The 16,154-nt window shown below is 46.5% G+C and overlaps 1 protein-coding gene across 7 annotated transcripts in view; it reads right to left on the bottom strand.

The window, feature by feature from the left end:
* Positions 1 to 255: 255 nt before the first annotated feature.
* The window catches only part of SLC7A6 (solute carrier family 7 member 6), a 35,709-nt gene continuing 19,810 nt past the window's right edge, over positions 256 to 16,154 (bottom strand). For 5 of the 7 annotated variants that reach the window (XM_032325210.1, XM_032325211.1, XM_032325209.1 and 2 more), the window contains 7 exons: positions 12,333 to 12,458; positions 10,305 to 10,449; positions 9,546 to 9,669; positions 9,237 to 9,340; positions 5,871 to 5,967; positions 3,776 to 3,925; positions 2,909 to 3,664 (listed from right to left, as the gene is read on the bottom strand). In XM_032325210.1, coding sequence (XP_032181101.1) covers positions 3,347 to 3,664; positions 3,776 to 3,925; positions 5,871 to 5,967; positions 9,237 to 9,340; positions 9,546 to 9,669; positions 10,305 to 10,449; positions 12,333 to 12,458 — 1,064 coding nt within the window. In that variant the 3' untranslated portion in view covers positions 2,909 to 3,346. Of the gene's footprint in view, positions 3,665 to 3,775; positions 3,926 to 5,870; positions 5,968 to 9,236; positions 9,341 to 9,545; positions 9,670 to 10,304; positions 10,450 to 12,332; positions 12,459 to 16,154 lie in introns of all 7 variants that reach the window. The other 2 variants (XR_004281355.1, XM_032325213.1) reach the window with 2 other exon arrangements.

The raw sequence follows: 16,154 nt of genomic DNA, 5'->3' as shown, positions 1-16,154 counted from the left end.
TCAGCTCTTGAGAAGTTCACCTGAGGAATCAGATTTTATATTTTAACTAGCTACATGTAGCTAGTAGTTACTATACTGGACAGCACAGGTCTGGGAAAACAATACACAGAACATTTTGATTCAAAATGTGCTTTCTTGCCATGTGCCACAGACTCACTATCATGTACACAGGGGTATGTCTTCTTCCCACACTTTTAAGATTTCATATTCTTCCATCCTGCCTCCACCCATTCTTCACTATGTATTCATTTGGAGGGTCTTTACCTACTTTATTTCCTATTCACGTTAAACCATCCTAAGTGGTTAAATTCTGTGTGTTCACATACTCAGGCTCTACTCTTGTGGCTAGAAAACCAACAAACTATTGATTTACCATCCTAACTATCCACAAAGATACAATTCAGTGTTGCAAGCAATAGGCAGCAATTTATATGTATAATACTAGTCATCTCAGTCTCCTGTAGGCATAGAAACAAAGGATTAAAAACCACTCCGTGCCATTATAATGTGCTCACTGCTGTTTATGTACTCATTAAGGTTTGCCAACATTAAAGGGCTGACAATCTCATACTGTACCTACTGCAAAAGAGATTAGCACACCAGGAGAAGGATTGAAGGAGACGAACAACACAGACCTTGCAGAAATTTAATTCCACCATGAAGCTTGACTGCTGTAGGGAGTCTCTGGCTTCCCTCCCACAGAAGGGTTCCTGGGTGAAGTCTGTATCCAGCACAGAGGGGAAGAATGCAGTTGCCATCCAGTAATGAGAGGGGGATGACATGGCTCACTAAGCTTGTGCTGGGGCACTTAGGGTGTGAGGCCCATGCTTCCCCCAGGAGCCACTGGGGGCAGCAAGTTCCTGGGATTAGCTGGTCATTTACTTCAGGGGAGAAAGCTAAAACCTGGGTCAGGGATCCTTAAGACAAGCACACTCTGCTTAAAGGATTAGCTCCAGAGGATCCCTGGGATAGGTGCCATCTTGGCTCAGACAGGAGTCATGTTTACGTACTCTAGGCAAGTCAGCCTTTGCATAAGACTCCCTGTTGCCAGAAAGGAATTTGCTGTGCAAATCCCCAACCCATGACAGTAGGAATGTCCCCTCATTTTCTCATCCATACATGCCCTAAACCGAAGGCAGCTGTCCTCATGCTCCCCTAAATTGTCTTTATTAAACAAGTATGGCCAGGGTTGCTCCCCTGGCTGCAACTGAGGCCACTTGATAGAAAAGAATGGTCAGAAAGGGAGATTGCCTCATAGTTCTTGTCTTTACCAGTGACCAGTTCTAAAATGAAAGGATAAGATATCCAGGCATGGAGTTAGCCAAGTCAGCAGGTTCCTCTGGACCCAGGATGACAGTGTCTGGAAGCATCACAGGAGAGCTGTATAGTCCACTGCAACCGTGGCTGCCCATGAGGGAACATCCATGAGGCCAAGCCTACTCTGGCCTGACCTGGATGCTAAAAGCACACCCTGAGCACCAGAATTAGTTGCTTCCAATCATGCAGTCTGCTGAGGAGCCAGATTGAGGTTGAAGCAGCTTTGTCCCCCAAAGTCTTCTCTGATCTCCACAAGGAGAAAATAGAAGTCCACACAAGTACCAAGCTCTTCCTGAGACTGCAGGCCCATCAGACCTCCAGGAAGGGGAGGCAGACAGGACAGGAATGCACTATCCTGACGATCCACACCAAGACAGTTCAAGAGTGTAAACAAAGCCCAGTGCTGGGGACAGAAAAGGAGGGTGCAGTCTGGTGTGAGGTTTTTGGAAAAGGGCAATGACCACTTCTAGCACCAAGGTGGGCTTGCGTGGGTCTGCACAGCAGTCCCTCACACCAGCCCTTATAGACAGAAACAAGCTATTCGGTGGCTTGAGTCCATGAGATGTTCTCTAAGCCATTGATGGCTGAGAGAATTCAGGTAATCCACTTGAATTCTAAAACAGTTTATGTCCTCCTAAAGGTCATACCAGGAACCAGAGGTTTACCTTCTATCATCTAGAATAAAGACCTGAGGTCTCAAGTAAAATAAGGGATTATCCTTCAAAATAGCAGAATTTCAGACTTCTGACTCATGAATTTTTTTCATTTGTCCTTGCTGATTTGAGCCAGGTGCTTATATAATCTGTGACCTACTGACCAAAATGTAACCAATACACGAGTAAAAAAAAAAAATCTTTAAAGTTCATCTTTGCAGCTAAGACTCAACAGAAGACTGTGCTAAAACCAAACAAAAAAGTCTGTGGTCAGAGGCTGACCCACACCAGCACAGAGACACCTCTAAGGGCAGAGGGACTCGGGAGTATTTTGAGTTTTTAAACACAGTCAGCTTATTGCATCCTGAAGATGAATGAACACCAGTGCTATGCCAGAACTGGTGTCCTGGACTAAATAATGTCAATAAATAATGAAATACAGCTGTCTTCCTAGGGAAAGATCTTGAGTCAGAGGAAGAAGTGGTAGCATGTTAGGCCTCTAGAGTCAGGTGTTTGGACCTGATCAGAGGAAACCTTCCCATAAAGCAGCCCCTTTGTAGAGGCTCCTGATTCAAACCTCAAATAACAAATTCCGAACCACCAGCCACATCTGTTAACCTAGCACTCCCTCTTCCCTCAGTACAGTTGCCCAAGTGTTTGGTAAGCTATACCGACTCAACCAGGATTAAAACTAAACTATTCCCCTGACCAAGCCCTCCCCACCACCACCCTCTATGTAAAGTTCCCACTTCCAGGCTGGCCTTGGACCCTGAGTCTCCTCCCACAGCTTACCAATGAGAGTGACCGCCAGAGCAGGCCATCAGCCCTGAGTCCCCCTTATATAATGTGGGCCACCAGACTCCTTTAGGACAAGAGGGTTAGGCCTGCAGTCTTGTCATCTGGACTTTGGTGGCTGGCCTTCCAGGCCTCAAGGGACATCACATCTGGCCTCTAGTCCGTTTTCCTCTCAACCTTTTTCTCTTCTGCTACATCAAGCTCAGTCAGGACACAAAAGCAAAGCTTCTGGGTGACTCTCGTGACAGCAGCTAAATGAAAATAGAGAACAGAATTCAGCAAGCTGACAGCCTACAACTTCAATATGAACACCCCAAAGTTGATTAAAGCATATCTGTGGTTCCCTCCCACCTGTCGCCTGGGTATACTGCACCAGGCTTTGCCTCTTACCACCAGCAAGCATCACTGTCCTTCCTTCCGTGCCCAACCAGAAACAACATGACTCCTCATCTTCCCACATGGATTGCACTTTAAAAAGGGAGTGTTTTAAGCCAAAAATAGGATTCTAAAGTTAGAACTAAAGTGCTCATGTCAAGATCAAAAGGGAAGAAGTCATGTGGAGCAACCAGGTCTCATGGTCTTCAGCATATCACTAGTATAAGGGAAGCTGTTAGCCACCACTCCCACCTCTGCATGCATCTGTGCGCATGCATGTACACACACACACACACACACACACACACACACGCCGTGAGTAATGGGCAAAGAAGCTCACCCAGGACATTCCGAATAAGGACTGGCCTCTGGGACTCAGGCAAGTAAACACCCACGAAGTAGACAGGAATCCCAGAGAGGGCAATCCCGATGCCAATGAGGGAATTGATGGTGTCACTGTATAGCGGCACAATCACCAGAAACAAGGAGCATATGCAGAACACGATGGGAAAAACCAGGCTCAGCTGAAATGGAGAGAGGTGAGATATTAGGTAAAGTGCTATGGGGAACAGGGTACAGAGAAGTCACGTTGGGGAGATGGCCCACCCCCCCCCAGCCTGTCCAGAGTCACTGACCTTGAGAGGCCGGGATCGCTCGGGCTCCTTCCAGCGAAGATAGAGCTGTCCAGCAACAGATAGGCCCACAAAGAACCAATAGCTAAAGCTGAAGTAGTTGATGAGCAGGAAAACATCTTCCACGGTGAGGTAGATGAGTGTCATGGTACACTGGAGGGGGAGATGGAAGGAGGAGTGGGCATTGTCACCACCAGGCCATTCCAGGATACTCCAACCACCCAGCAATCAGTACCAGGTCTGCTGCTCACTGCTGATTTAGCTTATCAGGTCACCTCCAGTTATTTTCAGTGACCCCTTGGCATCAGATAGGTCTAACCACTGTATTAACCTTCAAAGTGGAATCTCTCCCTCTCCTATTGAGGGCTCTTCCTATACACAATGCCTCCCTTCTTTTTGCAAACACTTTAATAAACAAGCCAGACTCCTTTCCCCTTCTGATGGCAGAGTGAGGTCCTCCTCACTTTGATGCACCAACCTCAGTATGAACCACATTGCCATCTGGATACCATTACTCCCGAGTCTCAACTACCTGGCATACAAACGGAATCAATGCCTCCAGAACCATCTCACTGTCCTGGGGTCTTTGAAATGCAGATTGACAAAATGGATCTATACCCCTGATAAGAGAGGTATGACAGAATTTGCCCTCTGGAACAAGAGTCCTAGAAGACAGAAATCGGGGACTACATCCTGTGACATGGTCAGATTTACTTAATCTTCAAGAATATGGAGTTCCCCCCACCTAGTCTTTTCACCTAGATTACCAACAAAGGATTTAAAACAAAAGGGACCCATTCTGGGGAAAGAAGAGGGACTGTATTGGAAAAACGGGGGCAGAAGATGATTAAAAGACAAGATGTCAGATCTCCCCTAAATTTATAAGTTCAATGTGATTCCAATGAATATACTGAGAGGATTTTTGTTATTTTGACAAAATAACAAAGTTCATAAGGACAAACACAAACATGGAATAATTGCCAGGAAAATTCCAGGGGTAAGAAGAAACTAATGAAGTATCATCAGTCCCTCTTTAAATTTCTCAGTACAAAGCTAAATAATGAAACTTGACACTGACAGGAAGGGTTGAGCTGATGATAACTATGTAAGGGGTATATAATTATACTTGGCATATATGAAGCACTATTTACTATATATAAATCTATGATATGCAGGGGCACCTGGCTGTCTCCTCAGTGGAGCATGTGACTCTTGATCTCAGGGTTGTGAGTTCAAGCCCCATTTTGTGCGTAGAGATTACTTAAAATCTTTTAAAAAAGAAATCTATATAAAGTCTATAATATGAAAAGAAGTCCCTGGGTAGTTGGTATACAACTGGCTTGGCTTTTTTAAATGATTTAATTAAAGGGGCACATGGGTGGCTCAGTGGGTTAAACCTCTGCCTTTGGCTCAGGTCATGATCTCAGGAATCCTGGGATTGAGCCCCGCATCAGGCTCTCTGCTAGCAGGGAGCCTGCTTCCCCCTCTCTCTGCCTGCCTCTCTGCCTACTTGGATCTCTCTCTCTGTCAAATAAAATCTCTCTCTCTCTGTTAAGTAAAATCTTTAATTTAAAAAAATGATATAATTAAAATGAACAAAAAAAAAAAAAAAAGGAGGGGCACCTAGCTGGCTCAGTCAGGGGAACACAGGACTCTTAATATCAGGGTCATGAGTTCAAACCCCATGTAGGGCATGGAGCCTAGTTAAGAAAAATTCAGGAATGCCTGGGTGGCTCCATCAGTTAAGCATCCAACTCTTGATTTTGGCTCAGTCATGATCTTAGGGACATGAGATCAAGCTCTATATCAGGCTCTGTACTCAGTATAGGGTCTGCTTGGGATTCTCTCTAACTGCCCCTCCCCCTGCTCATACTCTCTAAATAAACAAATAAAATCTTTTGAAAATAAAAAAATAAATTTTACAAATTTATTTTTATATTCCTTTGTACCATTTGCCTTCTCTCATATGTTTTATATTTTTAGAAACACCGATTATCTAGGGAAATACCTTAAGAAGCTACTGTACCCCCTACTGACAGTTATCTCATAAAGTCAGTAAGAGTACCACAGTTCTCCACACTCGCCCAGCAGAACTTACATTGAACAGTAAAGCAGGGATGGGTGTAAAACGCTCAATGTGGATCATGGACAGAACATCTGGGAGGTGGCCCTCACGGGAGCCCACGAAGAACAACCTAGAAGGATAAGAAGTGTGTCAGAATGATCCTTTCACTAGGCCATGTAGCCACACTCCTCACTTGACAAACTAGGCTCAGAACTCCACAAAAACACAGGAGGCAGTCCTCTCAGAGGAGGATCCCGTGTACTGTATGCATGCCCAACCCCCACCCTCACCCTTTTACCCATAGATGTCTCCAACCTCCAACCATGGGTACTTCCAGTGTTAACCAAGAATGTCCTACCTCTCTCTTGGCCATGGACACCCCTGAGCCCCTCAGCCATGAAACCCACCATCACCCAGTGGATGCCTCACCTTGCCATCACTCACTGCCACCCCAGTCCATTCCATCAGGGGTACCCCCCTCTACCACCTCACAGATTTCACACTTTACACAATGGCTTTTTAAAGAAGGGCAGCAAGCCTTCCGTGCTCTCTGTATATCTTCCCTGAGCTCCTGATACAGGATAGGCCAGGACAAGCCTGGGCCTCAGAGACAACCCAGGCTTCCTCTCTGTCCCCAAAGAGCCCTACCGTTTGAGAAATAGAGCAAGAGAGAAAGGAACTACCATCCAGTGTAGACAGCATCATCATGGGGCATAAAGCACTCACCAGCCTGGGGGTAAGCTGGGGGAACAAAAAAACTTCACAAGAGATGACCACATCTGGGCTGGGAAGAAACTGGAGTTTGCCAGAAGGTGAGCAGATGGGTGGAAAACAGCATAGGCAACAGCAAAAGAGGCGTGAAGGAGTGAAAGAGGGTGACCTCCTTGAGGTTGGTACTAGAATGCCTGCAGTCCCATGTTAAGGTATGTGAGGAAACAGCTAAGAAGACCCTGCAGCTGAGACCATGCTGTGGAGTCTGAAAAAACAAGGAGAGTCTGCTGTGGCTCTGAAGTAAAGGCTTGACAGCATTTAGCAGAGACTCTAGTGGCATCATGGAGGCCAATTAAAGCAGGGAGAGACTAGCGGACAGGGAGGAGGCCAGATAAGGAAGTAATCTGTGGGGTGCCTGGGTGGCATAGTCACTTAAGCCTCTCAACTCCTGATCTGGGCTCAGGTCATGATCTCAAGGTCAGGGGCTCCAGCCCCGTGTCATACTTCGTGCTCAGCACAGAGTCTCCTTGGGACTCTAGCCTTCTGCCCCTCCCCCAACCTCTCAAATAAATAAATCTTAAAAAAAGGTTATCTGTGATAACTGTCCCGTAAGAGGAGACCTGAATGAGGGTAGACACCCTGGCTGAAGAGAAAACAAGACAGATGTGACCACCTCAATCAAATCTGGTGATCCTTTGCATGTACATGTGTATATATGTGTGTGTGCGCATGCAAGTACATGTTGGAGCTCGAAAAAGAGGGTGAACACGAAGGGAAAAATAAAGAGGCCAAGCAAGGAGAACTGATAGCACACAGCATCACAGCTAAAGACAAAGCACAAGTGGAGGGCACTGAGATACTTGTGAGCCACCCAGATGGAGCCACAGGAGTTGATGAGACCATCTGGAAAGGTCACAGGGCAAGATAGCAGGAGTTGGCCCACAAAGGTTAATAACCTGTACTGGGAAGAGAAGAAATACAGTAGAGGGGATGCTGGAAGGGGACTGTGTGCGGGTACAGCAAAAGTGTCTAGTATAAAGCCAGAGATAACTACATAGGTAATAAAGAAAAAGTGAGAAGTTAACAAACAATTGTGAATTACCTCTATATCACTGTAGTCCCCTTACTTGCTGGTCCAGACTCTTACTCTCAGAATCCCCTATCCCCACTCCCACCCTGTCAATGCCACAACAGAGCTGAGTGAGGTTAAAAGGCACCTATCATGCAAGTATTTTAAGAAGATTGACAGAGCCAGCTGGAATGTCTTGGGAATCAATAAGGGTCAGTCTATGGGAAGCACCATCTTTGGGTGCAGTAACTTATGAAGAGTCACATCCGGGGCACCTGGGTGGCTCAGTGGGTTGAGCCTCTGCCTTCGGCTCGGGTCATGATCTCAGGGTCCCGGGATCGAGCCCCATATCAGGCTCTCCGTTCAACGGGGAGCCGGCTTCCCTCTCTCTCTCTCTGCCTGCCTCTCTGCCTACTTGTGGTCTCTCTCCCTGTCAAATAAGTAAATACAATCTTAAAAAAAAAAAAAAAAAAAAAAGACTCACATCAAGTGCAACCTTAGCCATACCAGGTTGAAGTAAGGGAAGATGACACCACACTGTTTTCCAAGACTTTGATCTATTACTCTGTTTACCCTAGGGAGGCCCCAAGTACATGGACTGTGGTGTCAAAACCAGTAAGAAGAATAAATAGGACAAAAATTATTTCTTTTATTAATTCATCCTCTTACCTGTTCATGTAAAAAATTATTGAATGCCTACTATACTCCCAGCCCTAGGGACAGCAACATTTATATGGTTAGTGAAAGAGAAATCAGGAAAGAAGCCTTCCTCTCAAATATCAGAGTGTCACAAAGTCACAGGAATAGTTTCAGAAGTAGAGGGCCATAAGCATCACTTGCTTCAGGGGTCCAATAGGATAAGGACTAAAAGCAGGCTAAGAAGGAGGTCATAGGTCCACTTAATAATATTTTTTAGGTAGTAGAAGTCAAAGTATAATGGCTAGAAAAATGAGTGACAGTCAAAATGCAGACCATTCCCTCCAGAAGTGTGTCCAGTAAGGAGGGAGATGAGAAAAGCTGTTTTGTGACTTCACTAAGCTGAGATGAGAGAAGCTTGTGCAGAGCGGGCTCCTACTGAACATCTACCAAAGAGAAGAGCCAAGTGATGAAGCAAAGTGCTAAGAGGGGGTAATGCTGGGGCCCTGAAACCAGGTAGCACAGTCAGCCTGGAAAAGCAGAACTGTTCCTTTCTCGGAAACAATAGGAAGGACAGATGCTCTTATAGATAAGTCTCTACAGAGAGGAGAACAGAGCCTACCTGTCAGCTTCAGTGATTTCTGTGAAGTGAGGGGCAGAGTCACCCTGTACCAATACCTGGTCCACAACAAGTGATCACTAAGATTCTTATCTACACCAAGCTATAACCTTGCTCCCCTCTACCTCTAACCAATCTGTCATCACCTCAGATGGAACTGTGAGCTTCAAGCATACAGATGTCTGCACAAAGGCCAGCATATGCGCGCACACAAGTGTACATACACACACACACACACACACACACACACACACACACTGTACATCCAAGAGAAAGAAGGGAAAGAAAGGCTCTTACGGGCTCACCTAGAGCCTCAGAAGATTAACTACTGCAGTCTGTTATTGGTAAAGCAGGAACACATTACCTTGATGAAGCAAAGATAGATGCATTGAGGCCCCCAAAGCAGGACAGGGCAACAGCAATAGGAATGGTCCAGCTGAACAAGCCAAATGTCTGGTCAGCAAATGTCTGGGGACAGAGCACAGAAGTCACTCAGCACAAGATAGGGTTTCATAAGCCTCCTGTACCTATGCTATGTCAGGACAAACACTGTCACTGCCGAGCAGCCCACCCTCTGTCCTAGATCCACCATCTCACTCTGCAGAGCTGGAGGGGCTTCAGAAAGAGATTGAGCCATTCAGTATAATAAGATGACAAGCAAATGGAGACTCACCACAGCCACAGCATCACTGTCAAGGACATCTGAAATGCTCAGCACTGTATAATAGGCCACGTTGGTTAGGATATAGATGAGCGTCACAATTGGCATGGAAATCCCAATGGCCAGGGGCAAATTTCTGTCAGGAGAAGTGAGATAGGACTACCTAGAATCAACTCTCCTTGGAGTCAAGGCTCACCCAGGGATTTTTCTTTAATAGCTCCCTGGCTCTAAGTCTTTGAGGCAGGCTCCTCTTTCCCACATGGTCAGGGTGGGTACGAAACCCATGCTCCTTTCTGCTGAGAAACAGAGAGAGAGAGACACCGACCCTTCTCTGTGAAGATAGCTGGGGCTCAATATGTGATCCGTGCCACAACAGGACCAATCGGTCCCACGGAAAGAGGAGCAGTGTCCTCCAGGGACTGGAGGCCAGGCTGGGAGGCTGACGGCCCAGAATAAGCTTCCAGCTCCCCAGGCTTCAATGTCAGCACCAGAGTATGAGGTTCTAACACCTTAGCCCCAGCTGGGTCAGCTAGTGCCCACTGGAGGATCTCTCCTGGAGCAAAACCTTGCAGATCCTCCAGTGTAAACCCAAGGGTGAAGAGGCTTTCCCACCTTCTCTCATCCTCAACCTAGCCCCTAATCTCTCTGAGCTAGAGAAGGAGGAGTAGGGAGAAGAAGGGATGAGAGAAAGAGGAAAGGGAGCAAGTGTGCCCACTCTATCAGCAGGAGTTCCAGCCAAGTTGGGGAGTGAGAGTGTGATCCCACCGTTACCTTTCTGGGTTTTTGATTTCTTCGGTTACAAAATTAAGGGTGTCCCAACCTGAGTAAGAGAAGAGGGCAGAGTAGAGGGCGAGAGAGAGGTCTCCCATGTCCCAGGAGGAACCCTCAAAGGCGTCCTGAAAGTGCTCAGAGTGTCCTGTGGGGGCAAAGGCAGGGGAAGGGGTTCAGTGGGAAGGAAGAGGAAGAAGAAGGAGGGGAGAGTTAGAAGGTTCGAGCAGAGGAGAAAGAACAGGGAGAAGCAGTAAGAAAGAGGAAGCAAAAATGGGGAAAAAGAAAAGAGGGTCAAGAAAAGAAGGGAAAAGCAAGCAGGCAGAGGGAAGAAAAAAAAAAAAACATAATTTAATATTCAAAGAACAACCACCAGCTCTCCCTGTACTTTATCACCCCACCCATTCCCTCAAGAAACTGCATATTCCTCTAGCACAACTACGCAGTCTCCGAAAAACAAAGACATTCCTGGCTGCCTTCTGAAATGATAACGCCTTTTCCAGAAAAGCTCTAATGTAGTTCCAAGTGACCTCACAGTAGGCCAGAGCTCTTCTTCCTATTTTTAGAAAGAACCCTGTTTCACATAAAGGAGGCACTTTTAATTAATAATTAGGCCTTCCTGTGGAACTGTCTGTTGTGGCCAAAACCACTACACAATTTGGTCACATAGTTTTCTCGTTCTCAGAAGAGAACTCTGTGCTCTACTTGTAGGGGCTACAGTTGCCTGTGGCAGGAAATCACAGGCTATGTAAGAACTGGGGTCCTCACTATGCCTCGGGTAGGCCTGAGCCACTTCCACTCTTGGAGAGCCAGCCTAGGCACCTGTCATTCTCCTTAGAGGCCTCTGGAGACCACACATTTGAAAGCCAAGGGAGTAGCACCTGCCTGCCCAGGAGAGAGACCTTCTGGACACCCTGGAGGTTTTTAACAAGATCCAGACTTACAAGGAAGCCTGCCATTACCCCCTGCAAAAAGTAGAACTGTTCTTTCAATGTGTCAAAAAGGGCTGGGTGGGCAGCAGGAGAAGGGAAAATAAGAGGTTTTCGTGCCCCAGATGCCAGTCATCATACACAGCAATGGTTTTCTAAGGCACAGATCTTGATAGGAGGATAACTCAGCTACCCTCTTTGACCCCAAGATGATCTTGAGACTCAAAAACACTGAAGCGGCTGGCTGTACTAACTTGGCACATGTGCACAAAGGTACTGGACCAGCTGCCAAGGCACTTAAAAACAGAGCTTTCTGAACTCCAAAACCATCTTATGTTTAATTCAATGGATTTGAGTTTGGGGGGCGGGGCGGTGAGGTGTCTCAGCTCTCCCTGGTAAATGTAAACAAAGTTGAGTTTAGAGACATACGATCTAGAGAGCAACTGAGATCTCCCTGGCCAAAGATACCTCAAGACTTCCCTAAGAGCTCAGGAGACTTGTCTACCCTCACTGCTACTCTGATTCAGGAATGAAAAGCTTTCTAAAGCCAACATGCAGGAAAGCCAGTACCAACTTCATACTATTTTAATATTTTGCTGAGAGCTGACTTTAAGACTGAATGTTAAATAAAAGCAAATCCAGATAAAGAATAAAGGCTACAAAATAACCACTCATTCCGATACTCCATCTAACCCCCCGCATACACACCTTCCCACTCCTCTCAAGGATGGCCAGGTCTTTCTACTCACTGCCTGGAAGTCACAATCCAAAAACAGGGCCAAGCAGGGCTCACTCTATCCCCATCAGTTACATTTATGACCCAATTACACAAGATCCAGGTTTCAAAAACTCCTGGGCTCCCAGCTGCCTTCTTGCAATGTTCCTAGCCTCCACAAAGGGAAAGCAGCCCTGAGGGAGAGTGACTCATGTTCAGTTGGCCAAGCCAACCTGGCCTAAGAAGCCCAGGAACAGATGTCTTGCTCTCCCTGACAGTCTACTATATACACAGAAAGAGTTTATCAGTAAAGCCAAGATTCCCCATGTCCTCCTTACGAAATCTAGGCAATCATCCACCCTCCTTCCCAGCCCAGGCCCATCTTACCCTGGCACAGTTTAACGAGGCCCATGATAATGATGGCAATGAGTGCTAGGACCTTGGCATAAGTGAACGTGTCCTGAACACGTGTGCCCCACTTGACATAAGCACAGTTCACAAATGTCAGCAGGCCTAGAAGAAAAAAATGTAACATCACTGGCAGGCTGGAGCTGAGGCCACAGTGATCCAATCTCTTCTGATAGAGAGCATCGCTTCTGTCCCTGCCTAAAGCAAAGGGGCCAATGGATCAATCAGAACCAGAAGAACAGGCAATGGAGAGGCATCCACGATCTGCCCATCACTGGTGACAAAACACAAAAGCATGCATTAACACATACACATAAATTCTGACATCTAGAATCATTTTTTGGGAAAAGCCCCCAGGCCCAGGAATGATGGACTTCACCCACTTTTTCCCCACTCAAACTCCCAAGGTTCCAAACCATCCAAGGCACAAAATATTTCCATGGCCACAAGAGAGGCCTATCAATTGAATGCAGGTGGCAAGTCACCTAGGAATTACAGAGATAATATTTTGTATATAAATACATGACGGTTTCACATACATCCTCTCAATTAATTCCATAACCCAAAAATATACACATTCTTACTCTTGTTTTATAGATGAGGAAACTGTGGCTGAGGGAGGCCAACCATCATTCCTTAGCTTATAAGGGCCTCCCCCAAATTCCCTTCCATTTCTATCCAAACCTCCCAATTCTCAGTGAGGTCCATGGAGAAGCGAGCTTACGTGAGCATTCCCCAGGCTCCTGCCTACACTACTGGCTTTATTTCCAGTTCCTTGCGGACCACAGTGAGGGTGTGCTGAGGGTCCCAGCGCCTTACCCTTGTTAAATAGGGACTGTTTTGACCCACCAGGAGGACACAAGAACAGAATACAAGGGCCTCCATAATGACACTACCAAGTACTGCCCTAAGCCTCCAAAAAAACAGAATTTTTTTTTTAAAGATTTATTTATTTATTTATTTAACAGACAGAGATCACAAGTAGACAGAGAGGCAGGCAGAGAGAGAGAGGAAGGGAAGCAGGCTCCCCGCCAAGCAGAGATCCCAACGTGGGACTCGATCTCAGGACCCTGAGATGATGAGCCGAGCCGAAGGCAGAGGCTTTAACCCACTGAGCCACCCAGACGCCCCAAAACAGAACTTTTATATGAACCTCAAACATTATTACAAAATCTTTTGGGCTCATCCTTTAAGCCACCTCTGTCTACTCCTACCCATTTTGCACTCTCTTCAGCCAGAGACTCTCTCCTTACTGATGCCATATATACACTTAAAAGAAATGTCTTTTACTCCTCATGCCGCCACAGCCAACAGTGACTCCCACTTACAAGGTCTAGTTCAGTCACTACTTCCCCTGTAAAACCTTCCCCAAATATACCAGCCAGCCCCTCACTGAGCTCTCTCCCCCTGAACCCTACAGACTCGCACTTCACAGCACAGGTTAGTATCTATGCTATACTCATGTGGACACCTATCTCAAGAAGGTCCTCCCTTGGGCATTTGTGTGGTACTTCCCCAAGAAGACCACAGTTATGGGGCGGGGATAAACAGACAAAAGCATATTGTTTTACTAACTTACTGCCAAGCAAAGAGGGGAAATGATGAACCCTGGTTGGAATCAAGAGGGTGATGACTTTCATTTAACCACCAATTCCGTAAAGCAAGGCAACTGTCAGAAAGCTGACATTCCTCCACTCAAATGGGAGGAGAGCCTAGAGCCTGTGGAAATAAACATGGTGCCTGAACAGGCTCCATGGTACTTTAAGAGCTTTCACTCACTGGAAAGCCTGGGTGGCTCAGTTAGTTAAGCTTCTGCCTTCGGCTCAGGTCATGATCGAGCCCCGCATCAGGCTCCTTGCTCCTTGCTCCCCCCCAACTCAGAGAAGCAGGAGAAGCCTGCTTCTCCCTGTGCCTGCTGCTCCCCCTGCTTGTGTTCCCTCTCTCGCTCTCTCTCTCTCTGTCAAATAAATAAATAAGTAAATAAAAGTTTGAAAAGTTTCACTCGGCAGTACTCTGGCAAATGACACAGGTGCTCACTAGTCAGTCAGGAGTGGGAGCACAGTCAAATGGGAGGGAAGGCCAAAGGAATGCACACTGCTGCCCTGCTAATCAGAGCTCGCTGTGTGGAGCTACGCCTACATCAGCTAGCATAAGGATTACCTAGTTAACAGCCACAGTAATCCACAGACCCCTGTGCAACACAGTAAGCATATTTTGAGGTAACCTCCAGGCCCCTGCTCCCCCTCACCTGTCATGGCTGATCACCCAAACTAAGCCCATTCAATTGCCTTTCCCAGGAACAAAGACTGGGGTACCAAGAGACTGAATCTATCAAACAGTAGCAGAGTTGGGAGATACAGCAAGTCAAAGTCACATTCAGGCCCTTGTAATAGAGGAACAAAAACCACAAGAAAACAGAGGAAGGAAGCAGGACTATGAAAAGCAGCAGAAGTGAGAGGATGTACAGCTTGTGAGAAAAAGACTAACAGAGAAAGAGAAATACATAGAAGACAGAGGTGGAGAGACGAGAGACAGAGATAAAGATAGAGAAGGGACAAAAAGAAAGGGAGACAAAAAGATGGACACACACATGAAGAGATTATTTCACAATGCCCTGGCTAGACTCACTGTGCTTCTGCCTTGTAGCAACAAGATGGGGGAGAGAAGCAGACATAATCCTCAGCCCCGCTGGCGGCACTCCCTCTCACTTCTCCTCTTTCTCCTTCCCTCCATCCTGCTACAGACTTCCCCCTGGCTTGCTCCTCTTGGCACAGGAGTAAATACTGCACACACTGGCAATTCCATGACTCTGCCAATAAGTAAAAGACGGCAGCACCTCATGGAAGTCTCTGCAGAGCCCATTCTGAATGACAGTTGGAAAAATACAAAAGAGCCTGTCACGGTGGTTGCCTCTGGGGAAGAAGACCAAAGCTCTGGAGAGGGAGAGAGACTTTTTCCACTATTTTATACTCTCAATAGTATTTTATACTATTTTACACTCTGAATTATTTACCATGCACATGTGCTTCTTCCTCAGTAAAAATTAAACTGCTTAATCTAAAGCAATGTGCAGCCAAGAGCAAGGCCAGGAGTAGGGTGAGGTGAGGAGGGCGCCTGGTGCACAAAATTTAAGGAAACACTCACTTTCAGGGCCACTTGGAGAACCTGAGAGTGAGTGTATCCTTAAATACTGCCCCAGGAGTCTTGCTTGCTTCATTTACTCTCAGCTCTGCCAGAGAACAGAGAGCTCCAAAAACAGTCTACCAGCAGAAGCCAAGTCCCCTGAGTGTTTTCCTGATTCTAATCAAGAAACATTTCACCATCTGATCCCCACCCCTCCAAACCTCCTCAGATTCCATCGCCATCCAGGACCACAGATTCTATCAGAGCTCAAGCACAAGGCTGGGCCTGAAAGGCCACGTGCTCATAACTATAACTTCCAAGCCTTCCCTCCCCTCTTGATCTCATTTCCTAGCTGGGAAGTCTGCACCACTGAATGGGGGGCGGGGGGAGGGGGCGTCCCCTGTGAGGGTCTTCAAGTCCTGGAGGCATGATGCTAGGAAAGGAGTACTCACATAGCAAATCCACACCCAACCCCAAAGCAGAAACAAATCTGCCAAGTCTCTCTGTGGCAAAAACTGCTAGTTATCTTCTAATATCTGTTCCTCCGTTTTTCCTTAGTAATACAAATTTTAGCTAAAGTGTGGGCTACCTAAATTAAAACTGACATTTACCAACCTCTCTTGCAGGCAGGTACGACTAAGTGACTTAAGTTCTTGCTCCAGGGAGGTAATCAAAGTT

Source organism: Mustela erminea, chromosome 19 (assembly GCF_009829155.1).
Source record: "Mustela erminea isolate mMusErm1 chromosome 19, mMusErm1.Pri, whole genome shotgun sequence".
Lineage (NCBI taxonomy): Eukaryota > Metazoa > Chordata > Mammalia > Carnivora > Mustelidae > Mustela > Mustela erminea.
This window is presented reverse-complemented; position numbering and strand designations above follow the sequence as displayed.